This window comes from Cebus imitator, unplaced genomic scaffold, assembly GCF_001604975.1.
Source record: "Cebus imitator isolate Cc_AM_T3 unplaced genomic scaffold, Cebus_imitator-1.0 Scaffold125, whole genome shotgun sequence".
NCBI lineage: Eukaryota > Metazoa > Chordata > Mammalia > Primates > Cebidae > Cebus > Cebus imitator.
The window spans coordinates 1,311,467-1,330,708 of record NW_016107440.1 but is presented as its reverse complement, the minus strand read 5'-3'; the positions used below and the strand labels follow the sequence as shown (position 1 = coordinate 1,330,708).

Sequence of the window (19,242 nt, the reverse complement as noted above, 5' to 3'; positions counted from 1 at the left end):
TGACTTCATGTGCTTTAGCCTCAGCCCATAGCACTCAGCCAACTGGATGTTGGGGCCAATCCGCCCACTCAGCAGGATGGAGGTGATGATCTCCTGCAGAGAAGAGAAGGGCACGGCTCAGGGGTGCCCTCCACTGGGCTCCCACAGTTCTCACATGGACCGGAAATTGTGATTCTCTAGGGTAGGATTCTGTCTTTATGTTCGCTTTGTCTCTGATTCTCTAGCACTTAGGGAAAGATTTGCACACAATGGGCTATACCTGATACACGAACAAATGGGTGAAATGAGACAGAGATGGAGGAACTGAGAGAGCAGAAGGGAGGAGAAAATGCAGAGAGGCAAAGAACACCGAAAATTTGCTTCTGCACCACATTATAACCTAACCAATCAGTAATTACTGAACATCCACCATGTGAACAGCACCTTCTGAGTGGTTTGCAATTTAGCCAGCATCGCTGAGCTCCTGCATCAGGCACTGCTAGGGCCTTTGCAGACATGATTTCATTGGCTCCACAACACAGGGAAGCAGGAGTTACCATCTCTGTGTGGCTGATGGAGACACTAATACAGGTCACACAAGCCACGAAATTAAACTGGGATTTGGAATCCTGGGCCACTAGACTGAGGATTTCTACTAGGACAAGCCGATTCACGGAGTGGTGGGACTGGACACGATAAGGACAAGATTCACTTGGAAGGATTAAGCGCCACAATCCCCACACGAGCAGGGTCACAAGAAATGAGTGCTGGCAAGAAACCAGGTACCCTGTTGTTTCCACCTTCTTGTTAACCAGAGGTTAATAGACTGCCTGCCTCCCAGCCTAATGCCGCAGCTTTCTGGCCTAGAGTCAGAGGTGGCCAGGCAGCTGCTTGGAAGTGCATCTGTAAGGTCCTGCCTAGTTCTGAAATCACTTTGGTGCCATTTTTTTTTTCTTGAGATGGCATCTTGCTCTGTGAACCAGGCTGGAATGCAGTGGTGCTATCTCAGCTCACTGCAGCCTCCGCCTCCCAGGTTCAAGCCATTCTCCTGCCTCGGCCTCCTGAGTAGCTGGGACTACAGGCACATACCACCATGCTTGAATAATTTTTTTTATTTTTAATAGAGATGGAGTTTTATCATGTTGGCTAAACTTGAACTCCTGACCTCCAATGATCCGCCTGCCTTGGCCTCCCAAAATGCTGGGATTACAGGCGTGAGCACCACACCCGGACTTTGCTGCCATGTTAAGTCAGGTTTCTCATGTAATTCCACAGAGTTGGTGAATTGAGCTCACTCCTGACAGAGCAGAGAGTACTCTGGGATATAAATTTAAAAACCTGAAGGCACTGATCTATCTCTGTTGGATATGTCTGCAATGTGCATGCCACCAAGCCTAAATCAGCCTGAAGACTGAATAATGCATAACAGGTTGCTGTCAGACCAAAAAGGGCAAGGCGGGGGGGAATTGATTATTTAAATTTTACATTTTTTTAAACATGCCTCCCAAGACAGTTTCTAATTTAGTAAATCAACTGTAATCAGTTTTTTAATTGGAATGAAAAGAAGGAGGCATACTATTTTTCTCAGAAGGAAATCAATTTCTTTCTCTCTCCACTAGGAAAGTATCATGCTAATACTTAGAAAATCCTGGTTTGAAGAAATGCCCAGTTAATTTGCCTTCTGGGGTACCCATGTGTCTTGGGCCAGCTGCCTCTTGCTAGCCTTTCTGGACTCAGGGAGTTGTGAAGCTAGAAGACCCTCAACCTGAAAAATCCCTTCCCTATTAGGAAAGAAAATGCCCATCACAGAAGGTGATGACTGCTCTGTGAACTACATGGGGAAACTAAGGCATGGAATGCACTTGTGAGCAGTTGTAACTAACTAGTACAGCAATCAGAATGGAGGCCTTGGATGGGGAAGAAGACTGGGACCAGTGGCACTCCTACAGGGAGAGGGAGAGGTACATCTGGGTGGGGGAGGAGTTCAAGCCTGTGAAGGCAACCATTTTGTCATCCTTTCTACCCATTTCTCCTGTCCCTGACCTTCTGCCCTGCTCTGTCCACTGTCATCCTGTCATATTACCCAAAGCCCCCACTTTACTCCCAAGTCCTTCCTGGACCCCCCACCTCTGGTGCTTTTAAATTTAGAGTCCTCTCTGCTCCAGCTGAAACCTACTTGGCTAATAACTAACTTCCTCAGGGCTAGCACCTCTATGCTGTTTATCATCAAAAATCTCAAACATATACAAAGTAAACAGAAGAGTATAATAGACCCCCATGTACACATCACCCAGCCTCAACAAATTACCAACCTTCTGCCTTCTTGCTTCATCGATATCACCACTCACTCCCCAACTGTGACTTTTTTACAGTTCTTCTAATGTAAAATTTATATACATTAAAATGCATAAATTGTAGCTATACAATTTTGACACATGAATACAATGGTGTAACCCACATACCAATTAAGGTATAGAAGTTTCCAGATCCCCAGAAAACTCCCCCATATCCCTTCTCAGTCCACCCTCACGGCCCACTCCCTCCCACCTTTCCAGGCACTTGCCTGACCCCCACCACTTTCAACTGGTTTTGCCTGTTCTAGAACTTCACGTAAATGGAATCATTTAGCATACACTTTTTTGTGTCTTATTTTACTCAGCATGATGTCTGAGATCCATCATGTTGTTGCATATATCAATAATTAATTCCTATTTATTGATCAGTAATGTTCTACTTTGTAAAGGAATCACAATATGTTGACTCAGTCCTTTGCTTCTGGATACACAGACTATTTCTACTTTTCAGCTATTGTGAATTAAACTACTATATGAACCTTAATGTACAAGTATTTCTGTGAATACATGTTGTCATTTCCTGTGGATAAATGCCTACAAGAGGAATTACTGGATCAAAGATAGATGCATAACTGACTACAACCATCAGAATTATTCCATTTTACATTTCTCTTGTGACATGACACTTCCGTTACACCACATCTTCACTGACATCTGGTGGTGTCAGTCTTTTTAATATTACCCATCTCAGTGGGTGTGTAGTGTCTCATTGTGCTTTTAATTTGCATCTCTCTGATGACTAATGATACTGAACATGTTTTCATGTGTTTATAGGCCATTCATATACCTTCCTTTGTAAATTGGTTGTTTGAATCATTTTCCCATTTTTTCTGTTGTGTTTTCATTTGTAGGAGGGTTGTAGGAGACTTTTATACATTCCAGATAAAAGCATTTTATATGCTGTATTTTATGAATATTTTCTCCAGGTCTGTAGTGGGCCTATTCTGCATTGCCCAATTAATGTCCTTCGATAGAGTCTAACTTGTCAAAATTTTCTTTCCTGATTAGTGCTTTCTGTATCCTAAGAAATCTTTGCCTGCTTCCAGGTCATGAAAATATTCTATGTTTTCTTTTATAAGCTTCATAGCTTTAACTTTTAGTTTTGTGATCTATCATGAATTAATTTTTGTATATGGTATTCATTTTCAAAAATATAGATCTATGGCTGTTCAGCATTCATTGTTGACTATTCTTTCCCAAATGAATTACTTCTGTCAAAAATCATTTGGCCATCTAGGTTTAGGTCTATTTCTGAACTCTCATTTCTTTTCTATTGATCTTTGTCTATACTGTACCAATATCAACCACACTGCCTGCATTACTATAGCTTTACATAAGATCTTGAAGCCAAATAGGGTTAAGTCTTCTGTTGTTCCCCATTCCACAGATTATTGGGCTAGGTCTTTTCATGTCCACGTAAATTTTAGAATCAGCTGGCCACTTTCTTTTTAAAAAGTCTGCTGCATTATGAATGGGGCTGTGTTAAATCTATAGCTTAAGAGGAGAAAACTGGCATTTTTTTTAGTGTTTAATTTTTTATAGAGTTTGGGTCTTGCTATGTTAACCAGGCTGGTCTTGAACTCTTGGCCTTCAAGTGATCTTCCCACCTTGGCTTCACAAAGTGTTGGGATTACAGACATGAGCCACTGCACCTGGCCAGAACTGGCATCTTAACAGCATTGATTCCTCTAATCCATGAACATGGTATATCTGTCTATTTATTTGGGTCTTTTTCAGTTTCTCTTAGTAATGTTTTATGATTTTCAACATATAGATTGTGCCAGTCTTTTGCTAAATTTATTCCTAATTAATTTATAAATTAAAAAAAATTTTCTTCTATAAATTATTTCTAAAAATTAACGTTTTATTTTGGGGCTTACTGTCTCCATGACTTTCTGCTAATCTTCTTGTTGCTCTGGCAATCCCAGATTATATTCTCTGGTACTTTCAGTTACTAAGGCTATAGATTTTTGCCCCTGGAACCCTCTTCCAGACTGGAAGTTTCTCTCAGGCAAAAAGGCACAAACTTGCAGATCTCATTCATCACAGATTAACTCTCAAGAGCAGGTTTCCTTTTAGTTTGTGCTTGCTATGGCCACTCACCAGTGCCTGCAAAGAGTTCACTTTTAAATTTTGCCCAGATTTCATCATTGTTATCTGGAGAAACAGTAGTCAAGCCAAGCTATCCTATCATTTTTGAAATCTTTATGCTATTTTATTAACAAATCTGTGTTCTCTGCAAATAGGAGAGGGTTGGGGAGTAGACAGCATCTTTTAAGTCATGGACAACTGAAATGCAGACTGGCAATAGCCAGGAGCACAAGCCCTGGTGCCAGAATGCAGCAATGCCTTTCTGCTCACCACCAGCACCCAGCTGGATGTTCTTGGGTACATACTGAAGTTATCTGGATTTAGTTTTTTTCATCCAGAATATGGACAAAATAATAGTATCAATTTGGAATGGTTTTTGTGAGGATTAAATTAGATAAAACTCCGTAGAATGATGCCTGGCCCAAGGTAAATACTCAAAAACAACAACAACGACAAATAGCCCTCCCCACCTGCAAACAAAATATTAGCCTTATTTTGACACAGCAGTCTCTTACACAGTCTAGTGCTCTGTAAACCAGATTGGGAAAACAAAGCAGAATTCATTCTATTTTTTCTCTTTCTTTACCTTTCTACCTTCTTTTCTTTTTCCTTCCTTTGGAGGTGGTGGTGGGTCAGGGGTTAAAGGAGTTGGTCCAGGAAAGATGGTTGAAGTGATTAGGAGATTGGTTACAGACAGGGGGAGTGAGCAAAGAAGTAAACGTATTGAGGATAATTGGAAACACTTATGGAGAAGGGGAGGCTACAGGGTCTAGCAAACCTATCTCATCATTTTTGAAATATTTGGAGGTGAGGGATTGGAATTGGAAGTATTGGTGTGACTCATGGTTTGACAGCTAGGAAAATAGATACACACAGAGAGAGAGAGAGAGAGAGAGAGAGAGAGAGAGAGAGAGAGAGATTGAGCTTCATGTATGGAAAGGACTTAGAAGCAGTGACACCCCATAGTGAATAGTGACCGCACACCCAGTACCAAGTTGCAGTTTTCAAAAATCCTTCTCCACTTAAAGAATCCAAAGCTCCTTGCAGAAAAGGCTGATTCCAGGGATAGGGGAAAAAGTACAAGATGAGCCTAGAATTCTATTTTGTGCCACATAAAAACAAAGTGTTTTGAGAACATTGAAAATGCATAACAACAAATCAGGATTAGCCCGAAGGGGCTCACACAGGCCACATCTAAGATAACTTAAGTATTAAAATATATAATAGGAATGAGTTACATCCTGCCAAATAAAAGAGAATCTAAGACAGATAAATAACTGGGGGAGAAGAAAATATTCTTCCTTGTGTAGAATGACAGGTAATAAATGTATAAGAAAGGATAGAAATAGAAAGCAACCATTTGGCAACAAACTCAGTGTTGGTTGATTCTGGCAGGATTCATGAATGGGCGATGAAGCTGGAGGGTGGAGGTTTGATATTGACATGGTCTCAGTGCATTTAGCCTCAGAATGTACTAATCAAATACAGAGAAAACCTGGCCAACACAAACACCCAGATCATCATGGTTTACATCCCTAGTGGTGAAAAAGGTAAGCACAGCGAGCCTCCTACCTCAATGCACCAAGAAGAGTGCAGCGAGGTTGCTGAGGTCTTCCTGCCATGAGTCTGTGGCCTGATGGAATCACAAGGCCAGAGACCCAGGACGAGGAGTCTCCTAAGGGTCCTGTAGAACAAAAGGCCTGGATTTGGATGAGGAACTCTCCCAGATTGGAGGAGATTAAAGAGATATGACAGCTAAGTGCAGTGTGTGCTCCTAGATCAGACAGGAAAAGCAGATGCTGCTGGGACAGTTGGTGAAATCTGGATGGCATCTATGGTGTGGATGGGAGTGTTATAGCAATGCTGACTTTCTGATTTAGATGCATGCAGCACATCTTCTGTAGGAGAGTGTCCCTATTTGGGGAGATAAACTCTGGAGCATTCTGGTGATGGGGCAGCAATGCTACAACTTGTTCTCAAATAGTTCAGAAAAAAGAATAATGATACTAGGCATATTTGTGTATGTGTAGTCATGTATGCCTGTTTAGGAAGAGACAGAGCTGGTAATACAGAAAATAATAAATTTAAACCATTGAGCATTCTGGGAGAAAGCTATATGGGAGTCCTTAGCCCATTTCCCTGTCCCCCCACCCCCGACTTTTTAAAACGTTTGAAATAATTTCAGAATAAAAAGAGAGAAGAGGCTCTGGTGAGGGAGATTCCCAGCCACACAAGAAGTAAAGGCACTGTATCAATGGGTTGAATAAGATTTTTATCAGGCCAGATATGGCCTTGCAGCTTCTCCCCGACCCATAGTCCCTGAGCCGGGTCAGACTGAATCCAGCTAATGTTTCTAATTGAAACTCTCCAGGACACTGTCTGCACAAACTTTTTTTTCAGATTTCCTTCTAACAAGCAACCAACTTCCATTGTAGATGTGGTAGGGAAAGATTAACTCGAGGTCTTTGGGGTTCAAATTTTCTAAGAGGCTCTTTACCCAACCATCTTCGTAGGAAGATAGATTTCATCTTCAGCTGAGGAAGATCTTGAGAGCTTTCTAAGCATGAAATGCACTATTTGGGAGGTGCCTGGTGATGGGCAGATTCTTAGCAGTGGTGCATTCTTTCCCGGGGGGCAAACCTGAAGTTCTTGGGGAGAGGGAGCTTTAACAGATGGCACCTGCACTTGCCACCAATGTTACCACTGCTGGTTACTGATGATGTATCGTAAAGAATTTGATGAGTCTTTGTCCTTGGTCCTGCAGAGGGAGTGTTTAAACCCTTGGAGTTTCCCAGAGTTAGGATGGACTTTGTTATTCACTGTGGGTTCATCACACCTGAATCTGGGCTAATGAGGTGACTCATGGTGGGTCCCTGCTAGTCTCAGGATGGGGGCTGCAATGCTAGAAAGACCAACTGGGTGAGTAGAGGGTTCAAACTTTGAGCAATATAGTATCAGCCTGACCTCCAGGGAGGGCAGGGGAGCTGGAGATTGAGTCCAATTATGTGGCTAATGATTCAATCAACCAATCAGTCAATCAATTATGCCTGTATAATAATCCCTAATACATTTCTGGACATCAGAGCTCAGGTGACTTCCTGGTTGGTGATGCATATTGTGTTGGTGTGCCTGGAGAGTAAAGCCTTCTGAGGACATGAAAGCTTCCTGTTTGGGGTCCCTCAGACCTGTCCTCTATGTTTCTTCATTTGGCTGGCTTAATTTATACAATAAAACTGTAAGGACAGCACTTTTCTGCATTCTATGAATTGTTTTAGGAAACTGTTGAACCTGCTGGGATAGTGGAAACCCCCAAATTTGTAACCAGTTGGTCAGAAGTGTGAATGGCCTAGGAATCCTGGAGCTTGCAATGGGGGTGTGAGGGGAGGGGGTCTTCTGGAGGATGCACCCTCAGCCTGTGAAGTCTGAGCTAACTCCACAAGTGCACTGTGGCAGGACTGCATTGCAGCGTGTGAGGGGAGGGGGTCTTCTGGAGGATGCACCCTCAGCCTGTGAAGTCTGAGCTAACTCCACAAGTGCACTGTGGCAGGACTGCATTGCAAACTGTGCCAATCATTTAAGCACACAGATGGTGGGGAAACAAGGTGTTTGACCATGAGTGACTCAGAAAGAACTCTAACTTTGCAGTCAAACAAATGAGGGTGAACCCAACTCTGACATGTACTTCCAACAGGATGACAAGCTCCCTGAACCACAGTCCCCTCCCTGCAGCCCTCCAGCCTCACGTCAAGCTGCAGAATGGCGGCTTCATTCAATTCATCAGCAACTGTCTATGACACACTCGCTACGCAAAGCAGAGCTAGGGGTTCTTGTGTACACGCATAGACCCTTGCCTCAAAGAGCTTCTCACATTTAGTAGGTGGGAGGAAAGGCATGGTGTGAATTCAGGGTGGTAGCCAGGTTGGGGTAACAAGGCTAAGTGCTGAGGTTTGAAATGCTCTCACTTGCATTGGCTCTTGTACGAGCCCTGCCTTCCTCAGCCTGAATCGTCTCCTCTAGTATTCTAATATGCACACAGCTTCTCAAGCAAACAGTGGGGGAAGTAAGATCAGCACTCCATCCAGAGTTCCTCAACCATCACCACTGAGTCAACATTTCTTTCTCTATTAATCAAGCACTTTTAAAAAGTGACAGTATACAATACTTATCTACTCACTAAACTGCCATACGTACCATGATTTTTAAAAATTGTCTTAATTGTATCAGTTGCTATTTAGGTAATCCCAGAACTCTTTTTTTTTTGCTACAGGAAGACCTTTGCTTCTTCCCATTGGAGGGCTTCCAGACTCTCAGAGTGTCCACGGCTCACAGCCTGATTATTAAGAGCCTTTGAATGCTTTCTTGCAAACATTGAAACCACCCTCGGTGGTTCCTCATTTTCTATACGATCAGATAAGACCCAAACTAATGAACACAAGCCTTAAAACGCCCTTTGGGCTTTTTCCCCACATGTTCTTTCCAGTCTCATCCCCTTTGTACCCACAATGTGCTCCATGCCTGGCCTCCAAAGCTGCTTTCTTCCCCCAACACAGTATGCTCTTGCTGTCCTCTGGGCCTGAACACGTTCAATTCTTCCTGCCGGGGAGATCCCTGGTTCCCCTCTCCCCGTCGTCCTCTCCTGGTGAGCTCCCAGTTATCCTTTAAGGCCCAGCGAGCACTCTGAGGGCCTCTGGGAAGCCTTCTCTGGCTCCCTGTGGTAAGGTTTCTGTTTCTTCCCCTGGATTCCAAAAAACCTTAAACATTTATTTAGTAAGAAACCATTATGGGTTGAATTGTGACTCCTGAAAAAGGTTATGTTGAAGTCTTAACTTCTAGTGCCATAGTGCGAGACTCTGTAGCCTTTATAGACTAATCGAGTTAAAATGAGTCATTTGGGTGGTCTGTAATCTAAAATGACTGGTGTCCTTATAAAAAGGTGAGTAGTGTTAGGCTAGGTTCTGTGGCTCACGCCTGTAATCTCAGCACTTTGGGAGGCTGAGGCAGGTGGATCACCAGGTCAGGAGTTCAAGACAAGCCCGGCCAACATGGAGAAATCCTGTCTCTACTAAAAATACAAAAATTAGCCAGAGCTGGTGGTGGGCACCTGTAATCTCAGTTACTCGGGAGGCTAAGGCAGGAGAATCACTTGAACCGGGGGGGCAGAGGTTGCAGTAAGCTGAGATCGCACCACTGCACTCCAGCCTGGGTGACACGAACAAGACTCCGTCTCAAAAAAAAGGCTGGGGGGGGGGGTAGTGTAAACAGAGAGACATCCACACAGGGAGAAGATGCAAGATTTGGGTGACGCAGCTGCAGGCCAAGGAGTGCCAAGGACTACTGGCGAATCACCAGCCAGGGAGAGGCAAGAACAGGTTCCCCTACGGGCTTCAGAGGGAGCACGGCCCTGCTGTGCTTGATCTTGAATTTCTAGCCTCCAGAACTGTGAGATGCTACCTTTCTGTTATTTCATATCACTCTGCTTGTGGTGCTTTGTAAGAGCAGCCCTAAGAATTGTCTTCTAAAAATTTAGACTAATCAATGACTAATACAGACATTGACCAACTAGAGCTAAAACAACTCTCCATGTACGACCCTGGGTTAGACAGACACAGACAGTTGTTTTAATTGGTCTATGGTCATGATAATTTTAATAAATTTTACTACCTATCTGGACAGTGGTCCCCCAATAATATCCCCTGTGGGGGCCAGGGCTTTGGCTTCCTAAAGGTTCACTGAAAAATCACTTAATGAGGCAGACTGATAAATAGGGGAAAAGGCATACAAATTTACTTAATATGCATACACAGGTACCTTCAGAATGAAGACCCCATAATAGAGGGGAAATTGTCCTTTTTTATGCTTAGGCTTAGCACACGATGGATAGCCATGCAGAAATAAGATCGGAGGGGAAGGGTTTGATCTAATGCCAACAGGCTGAGTGGGGAACCCAGACAGGCTTGTCTGTCTAGATTCTTCTTGGCCTTTCTGAGCAGTGTTCCTTCCTGCTGGGTGCAGGGCAGGCCCTCTCTAGATTCAAGGCCTTATGACCTATAGTCAAACAATGTAGGTCAGATAATTTCTTTACAGCCTTTTTTTACACGGAGTATTTTTAGGTTTTATGGCTGGCTTTCTGTGGGGGAAAAGAGGTTCTGGTTTCTATGACCCACCTTGGAGAAGACAATCCTAGTTTCTGTGGCGCCTCAGGGGACAGTGGGACTGAGGGATGGGGGCAGGAGAAAGTCAGAGAAAAACTTTTGCTTCTGACGCTGCTGCTGAGGCCTTCATTTTGGGGTATTGTTTTCTGGGCCCCAACAGTTCTTTCCCCCAAAGAGACCACAGTAAAGATTTAAACAGATTTCCAGTTATTTTTAGACGAGAGACTAATCTATGTTGGAATGTGACACTGTACTGAGACTGGCTTCAAGGTCAGAGCAACTGGCTGGCTTTATGTGGGTTACAGACATGTCAAGAGCTTAGCACAAAGGTAGGTGCAGAGCAGGTGTTCAAAGAACGGTAGCTAGCATTGTGATGGGCAAAGGGGGAAGGATGAACAGGGCTCAAGGGTCAAGTCAACCTGAGGAGGTGATTAACCCAACAAGTCTGAAGTTAATACATGGAGATGCAAGCCGGAAATGGAGTCCAGGGCTCCTTGGGCCAGAGGTGCCTCTGACTCCCCTGACTGGGTGGGACCCGGCACCTGGGGAGACCCATCCCTGGGAGCAACTGTCCAGTAGTGGCTCTGAAGTCTTCCAAAGGCTGAGCCCTATAGCAGGCCACAGGCGGTTGAAGGAAGCAGTCCCTGGAAAAATGAGTCTGCGGCCTTTTGTTTGCTGGAGCCAGCACCAGCAACAGGCAGGTGAAGTGCAATCACGGAGCCCCGTGGGGTGATCAGGTCATGGCCATGGCTGATCCGGCCACGCCAGTGGCCTGGGGTGAACAAAGCAAAGAAAAATGACTTCCTTCTGCTTGGAGCAAGAGAATCACTAAGCGTTTTGTGTTCCCAGGGTAAGAGCTTGCTAGTGGGCTCTTCCCTTGTGCCTTCTGCTGCGTGCGAAGATGGGAAGTAGGGCTCTGAGAAAGTAGAATAAAGGCTGAAAAGGTAACAAAAGGCCTTTTCTTTAATCGAATTGAGCAGAATATAAATGTCTCTGAAAAATAAAAATATTCTGTTAAAAATGAGACTGTTCTGTCAAGAATTCTGATTTACTCATAATCTGTAGGAAGGGCCCTTGATGCCACGCCGAGATTGAGGAGGGATAAACAACAATAAGGATCAGTTGGGAGAGTACCAGGTGGCTTTCAAAGATTTCTTTTCCCCCAAACTCCCCTACTAATATGTGACAGGCAGTGTCTGCCTCAGAGCAGGAGGGGAGACAGGTAAAGTTTGATTTTTCATGTGGGGGCGGGGTTCAGAGCATTCATGGTACTGTAACGCTTCTTAATTCACATCACCGAATCTCAACAGGGTACCACTGAAACTCGGTGCAGGAGGAATCTTTGCTGTCTGGGACTGTTCACCCACAGCAATGGCCTACCCACCGAATGCCCAGCCTCAGCCCCAATCATCGTGAGAATCATCACAATGTGCCGGCTCTAAAGGGCCCCTACACATTTCCCAATGCCGACTTCCAGGAGGTGTGGAACAGCTCCTGGGGAGAAGTGCTGACTCACATATTCGGTGAGCTTCTATTTCCTTCTGCACATACCCCAAAATGACCTAATTAAAGCTGGTAAATGGACAAAGGGACCACTCACTGCTGTACATCTGGGTACACTGGTCTGTGTGTGCCTGAATGGGGGTACCAGTGACAGATACTGTGATCGGAACTGACGGTCACAGTGGGTTCAACGGCGGCCCCCAAAAGATATGTCTATGTCCTAACCCCAGAACCTGTGAATGTGACCTCATTTGGGGAAAAAAAAAGGTGGAGGACTTTCCAAATGTAATTAAGGATCTCAAGATGAGATCACTCTGGACTATCTGAGCGGCAAATCCAATGATAAGCATCCTTGTAAAAGAGACAGAAGAGAGGCACAGAGAGAGGAGAAGGCCGTGTGAAGATAGAGGCCAAGGGTGGAGTGAGGTAGCCACAAGCCACGAATGCCTAGAGCCACCAGAGGCTGGGAAACGCAAGGAGGCGTCATCCCCTAGAGGCTTCAGGGGAACTGAGTCCCTGCTGGCACCTTCCTTTGCGACTTCCGGCCTCCGGAATTGTGAGAGAATCATTGCTGTTGTTGTAAGCCCCCAGGCTGGTGATAATTCGCCATGGCAGCCACAGAAACCCGATACACTTGTTATGTACATCCTGAATTCGCAACACATGTAAGGGATCATTCTAAAAAAAAACTGATTGAAGAATGAAATAATAAAAGTGAGCATAACTTAACACCATGAAAGCATTCATTCTGAGGTGATAAAAGTCTCTAACAAGGACATTTAGCAAGGCAACCACTAGATTAAAAATAGAAACGAAAGCCCAGGAACCTGACTACCAATTTGTGGATGCGATGAATGTGAGTGCGCCTAGATCCACAGAGGCCCGGAACCCGCGTGTCTGCCTTGTGCTGGCCTCTGTAGGTGTCTGTGTGGAGGTGGGCCAGCCTGCAGAGCACACACAGGAAACGGTGTGGGGGTGGGGGGGGGCGTGAAGAAGGAGGAGGTCCCTGTGAATATGCCTTCTTAAGTATCATCTCGGCACTGGGTTGTGGTTTCCTGTTTGAACCCTTTCCTCTTATTTAGGGACCATTTTCATGCATGGGAGGCTAGCCTTGTGTGGTTCCATTTATTCTGTTTAGCGTAACCTTTCTGTCAGAAATGGCAACTTACCAGGACAGGTAACCTCCTCCTCCCTTCCTCTTGCACTGCGACTTTGGGCCCTACTCTAGCAGCATCTGAAGGAGGGTGACAGGGATTATTCCAGACACAGAGAGAACCTGAACCAATGGTTTGTGGGCCAGAGACTGCTCTTCCAGGCACAGGGAGCTGCCGCCCTGGCCTGAAGAAGAGAAAAAAGAGGGAAACGGAGGAGAGGGAGAGTGGAAGAGGGGATTGAGGAGGAGGCGGCGGCAGCGGGGGTGGTGGCAGAGAAGAAGGAGAAAGAGGAGGAGGAGGAGAGGAGAAGGAAGGAAGGAAGGAAAAAAGGAAGGAAGGAAGAGAGGAAGAGAGAGAGAGAGAGAGAGAGAAATAAAGAGAGAGAGAGAGAGATGTTCCGGTCATCTTGAGCTGCTCTAACAAATCACCCAGACTGGGTGCCTTAAACAACAGGCATTTATTTCTGAATAACTCTGGAGCTGGGAGTCCAAGATCAAGGTACAGCAGATTTGGTTCTTGGGGAGGGCTTCCTTATTTATAGAGCGACACCTTTTCCTTCTGTCCTCACAAGGCGGGGAGGGGGGGGGAGGGACAGAGGGAGGAGAGGAGGGAGGAAGAGGAGGCAAAGAAGGAGAAAGAGGAGGAGGAGAGGAAAAGGAAGACAGAAGGGAGAAAGAAGAAGAAAGAAGAAAAAAGAAAGAGAGAAGAAAGAAGAAAGAGGTGGAGGAGCAGCAGCGAGAGTCAAAGAGCTGCCCTGTGTGGGCACGTCTGTGTACCGCTCTGCCACTTGTTTTCAGAGTGTCATCTTACCCTTTTCCCAGACAAGCAAATTAGCATGTTAGAGAAAAATATAATGATATGAGCCTCTGCTTGCTCCAGAGATTCAGAGCTCCTAAACAAACACAATTTCCTATGAATATCAAACAAAAAGGAAATAGAAAACCCAAAAGAACAAAATCACTTTTTCATTGTTCTCTGCAACACCTGCCTAATTTCTTTTAGGTCCTAGGCACAGGGGCGAGTGCTTATTCACATAGCTTTTTACAACATAGAGAAATCGCCACAAAGCTACTACATCTATGGAGAAAAAAAGTGGAGAATAAAGACCAAAACATGAAATCAGCAGATATGCATGGAGTGACTATGTTTTGGAATCGTATTGCCATGTGGGCTGTGCCAGGGTGATTCGCGACTGCTTCTATTTGATCAGACACTGCTATGTGGGGGTGTTGGGATCTCAGGAGTGTTCTTGAGAAAGGACATGTGCTTGGCAAATCTGACAGAGCTGGCAGAATTCTGAGTACTGGGAAAATGGGGAAAGGAAGATACAAAGATGGAAGTAGAAAAATCCTTCAAAGGACAATGCCAAGCTAGGAAAGGGGAGTGCGAGAAGTGAGGAGGCAGAGAGGAGGGGCTGCTCCAGGAGGGTCCCAGGCAAGGAAGGTGGGCTTGGAGTCCCACCTGGACACCCTGGACCCTGCATCCCCACACAGGCACTCTATAGCAAAGCTGTTCCTCTGCATGCAAACCCAGCCCCACTCCTACAACGTACGAGTGACATGAGATTGTGCTTTTTAAAGATAACTTGGGAGACTTAATAGAAAACACATTGGAGAAAGGCAAGAATGGATGTGGGGAGATGTTATGTGGCTATTACAGTGAATCAAATGAAAGATGACAGTGGCTTAAATTGAGGTTGTAGTCACAAAGATGATGATGGTGACCTGTTCTCATAAGATCCATGTTTTCCTGTAGCAGCATGTGCCTCAAATTGTGAAGGTTCATTCATTAGTGTGAGTCCATGTCAGTCTCACTCTTGACCAGGAAGCCCTATGAAAGCAGGGAGCACCTGTGTTTTGGGATATACTAACACCCTAGGCTATGCCAGCATGGTGCCAGACACTTGGGAGGACCCAATAAACATCTGTGGGGTGGATGATGGAGTCATTCAGAACCCTCTCCCAAATGATCTCATTCGCAGCCATGGCTTCAACCACCAGATGGTTGGACTGACCTCACTCAAATGTCTATGACCAAACTGGTTTCTTCCTCCAGAATTATGAATCCAAGGATCTACTCAGCATTTCCATGTGAAGATCTTAATGTGTCTCAGTTGTCCTCCAGAGGTCCAAAACTGAGCTTGCGAACTCCCCACTCCCCAGTGGATTTCTCCTCCAGTGTTTTTCATCTTAGGGAATGAGACCCTGACCACCCAGACCAGGGATGCCATTCTTCACACCTCCCTCTTCCTCATTCCTGAATCTCCTGTTATTACAAAAGCCTTTCATTTCCATCTCCTCAGTTCTATGGATTATAATCACTTCTCTCCATTGATCGCAGTGGTTAAGAGTGCAGGTTTTGGAAGTACATTGCCTAGGTTTAAAAGAAAGCTTCACCCCTTACTTGCAATTTGCTTAAATCTTCTGCTTAGTTTCCTTATATATAAAGTGGAAATAATAACAGTTTGTGCTTTATTGGGTTTTTTCGAGAAGTTAATAAGATAATTCATATTACTGCTTTCCAATGTGCTGGCTGCCATGACCACTACCACCATCACCATCATCAGTCACCATCACCATCACTCTCTCTATGGCTATAGTCTTAATTTAAGCTACTGTCACCTCTCATTTGATTCACTGTAATAGCCACCTCACATTTCCCCACATCCACTCCTGCCTTCCTTCAATGCATTTTCCATTACGTAACCCAAGCGATCTTTAAAAAGCATGATCTCATGTCATTCATAAGTTTAAATTATATCAGTGGCTTCCCACAAGAGATGGAATAACAACCAAAATGGTTAACATGGTTTAAATAACCCAACTTCAACAATTCTTAGTCTCAAACCTGCTATGTGCCTTCCCACTTCAGGACCTTGATATATACCGTTCCCTCCGCAGTGAACACTGTTCCTTTAGCCTTCCCTTTTTTCTTTTCCTTCTTGGTCAAAACCTCTCTTAAGTGTTCTGCCCCATCTCTGCACTAAAATTGTCCAAACGAAGATTATTCATGGCACCTGCTGCTAAAGCCATACACTTATTTCTAACCTTATTTGCTGTCCTTTCTGAGCATCTAACATAGCAAGCCACTATTTTCCTTAAAGCCCCCTCTGCCTTGAGCTCCCCACACTCTATTCTCCTAGTTCTCTTGCTCCTTTTTTGACTGACTCTTGTTTTTCCCTTCATTTGCTGCTCTTTCTGTATCAGCTTTTTAGAAGTCAATTTCCTCAGGTTTCCTACCTGGATCTTTTTTCGTTCTATTCTACTCATTCCTTCTGGGTGATTCTACCCATTTGCATGGCATCCATTGCATGACACCCAAATCTCGTCTCTAGATTCTTTCTCCCTGCTGAGGTCCAGACCCATGTTCCTCCATGGGGGTGTTTCATAAACACTTTAAACATAAGGCGTGTAAATGAAATCTCAGAACACCTTCCCTTTCTATTTGGTTCTCAATGAATAGTACCAACACCCATTTAGTCGTCCAGGAAAAGCCTCAGTCATTTTTCTCTCCTTCCTTTCTTTTCCTCCATATATCTAATCATCAAATTCTATTGACTCTGCCTCCTTGATGGACTCAATTCTGTTGACTTCTCTCTATTTCCATTGTCACTCCATTAGTCCAGGTCCTCATTATTTCCCTCTTGCGATGCGACCACAGACTCCTAACCCATCTCCCATTCACCGGTCTTTTTTTCCCTCCAATCCTTTTTTCTCTGCTGTCAGAGTTTAGGGGAAAAAAATTCCCTAAATGATTGTCCAGAGATCTAGTGGTATAGCTTCTGAAAGAAGGATTTCTGTAGGCAAATAAATTGTTTATTTAAGAAAATATCACCTCTGTGGCCCCTCTCAGTGACTGACCAGGTATATCAGCCTATTTAAGGTTCTGAGAACTCTTGCTGCAAAACAATCTGTTCAGAACTGTTTAACCAAGCATTTCCCAATCTTTCTGACCACACATTCCCTTCCTGAGGGCATACTTGTTAACATCTTGCAGAACACCATCTTGCTGTTTTAAAACGCAAATCTGATCATCTTACTACTTTATTTGAAAATAAGACAGATACCTGGATAGACACCAAAAGATGACAATTCGCACTTTATGCTCTGGGCAGTTAGAAACACTTGGAGATTCCTGAGCTGGGTAATAACCTAATACCCACATAATCAACAGCCTCCAGTTGTGGGTGCTGCTACGTGCTTTGTGCTTCTCACCCATCACCTCCAATCCTTACGGCATGATGATCCCTGGGTGAGGAGGTGAGCATGACATCTGCGTGAGGAGATGGACACCCAGATCAGTTAAGCATCAGGTCCCAGGCCACACAACCAGTAAGGATGGAGCAGGACTTGGCAAGAAGTCTAGGTGGCTTTAAGGCTACAGCTGTTTGCAATAAACAGGCGACATTTTGCCTGCAGGGACATTGGGAGCAGGAAAAATCAAAAGGCTTGGACATATTCCTAGAAGTCAATCACTTCTGTTCTCCACCTCTGCTCCCCTAACCCCAGATACTGCGTCAAGCCATTCTTCTTAAGCCTGGGTCTCATTGCTTTTTCCATAGGCCTATGGTGTACTTTCACCCCTTAAACATCCAGCAGGCTATCATACAACTACAGAAACATCTTGCCCCTGCTTAAAAATATGTGTTATTCCCCGATGCCTGCCCAGTCCCAAATTTCTGTGCCTGATATTGTAGGACCTTCATTCTCTGCTGTCAACTTTACTTTTTGATCTTGGCTTTAGATATTTTTCTAAATATAATCCATACTCCAGTCAAACTGAACTACTTACTATTAAGAGGCTTCCCTGTCTTTCTTCATGCTGTTCCATCCTCTTGGAAAGCCTCCTCCTGTCCCCAGTGTCACTGCTTTAAATCCTACCTCTTTTTCAGGACCCTTTTCACTGCTGACTCCATGAAGCATGTCCTAATCTGAACCAACCAGCTGCTCTCTGTTTTTCAGCACAAAAGAACAATGAGGTGCTCTTCTCTAAACTTGGAAATCAGGTTAACTTCTGAAAATTAAACTAGTAACATTCACAGTGGATGGCATCAGATTTTTGCAATTATATACCCAAAGGAAGACTCATGAAGTGGATAAAGGTATAGAAAAATGTCCTCCTGGAGGAAGATGACCAGGGCTTACTCCCAGGACACAGTTGTGCCTCTATGTCAGAAATCATAAGATGAGCAAACAAGGCCCTAATTAAATCAGTTACAGGAAACAGAGAGAGCCAATCAAACCATAATCAATGTTGATAACTGGCCCTGACAGTGACCTAATCAATTACACTGTGCTCTGGTTGTGGAAGAGCAGCATGAACTATAGCAGACAGAAGGCAGCCCGGATGTTGAGGCCAGGGTGCAGCAGCACTAACCAAAGGAGAAATTCAAGGAGTCTGGGGACACTGGCTTTCAGGACATGGGAAGTGTTGGCCATGAGCTGGAGACAGCTCATCCCATGTCCTCAGACCTGATTAGCTTTCCGGAAAGTTCCTGCTTCCTTTGTTCAAATTACCAACTAAGCAACCTTCTGAGAACCAATCTGGCTTTCCCTCCCATCATCAGAAAGGGGTGCTATGGGCAGAGGCAAGGTATGTCCTCAGTGTATCTACTCACGGGGATGCTGGGAAGATTTCATAGAATAATGTGTGTACAGGGATTGGCCCAGGCTCCACACAGTAATTGTTCAGTAAATGTAGGTGACTGAGATTAGTTCAGCATGGTGGAACTCTGCTTATGATGAGCATTTCACATACATTTGGTTAAGGCGAACTAGTGTCCTGAGGTCCAGGTGTCCTGATGAAGGTGGGTACCTGGACCTGCAAAACAGATGTTGTGATTCTGGGCAGGAGTGAGCAAAGGGATGTGTTACCAGGTAGGGCTCATCAACCCTTCACCTGGCCCAAAGCGTCTCTACTTCATTATCATCCTCTAAGCACCCATGAACGCCTTCTTCCACATGCTCAGCACACAAGTCTTAGACCAGTTTTGTTCTATTTTTCATGCAA

The 19,242-nt window shown here is 44.6% G+C and overlaps 1 protein-coding gene across 1 annotated transcript in view; it reads right to left on the bottom strand.

Annotated features, from left to right (window-relative positions):
• Positions 1 to 19,242, bottom strand: part of PTK2B (protein tyrosine kinase 2 beta) — a 130,980-nt gene that overhangs the window by 40,661 nt on the left and 71,077 nt on the right. Inside the window, exon 3 of the mRNA XM_037742657.1 lies at positions 1 to 93. Within this exon, the coding sequence (XP_037598585.1) occupies positions 1 to 93 (93 nt within the window). The remainder of the gene's footprint in view (positions 94 to 19,242) is intronic.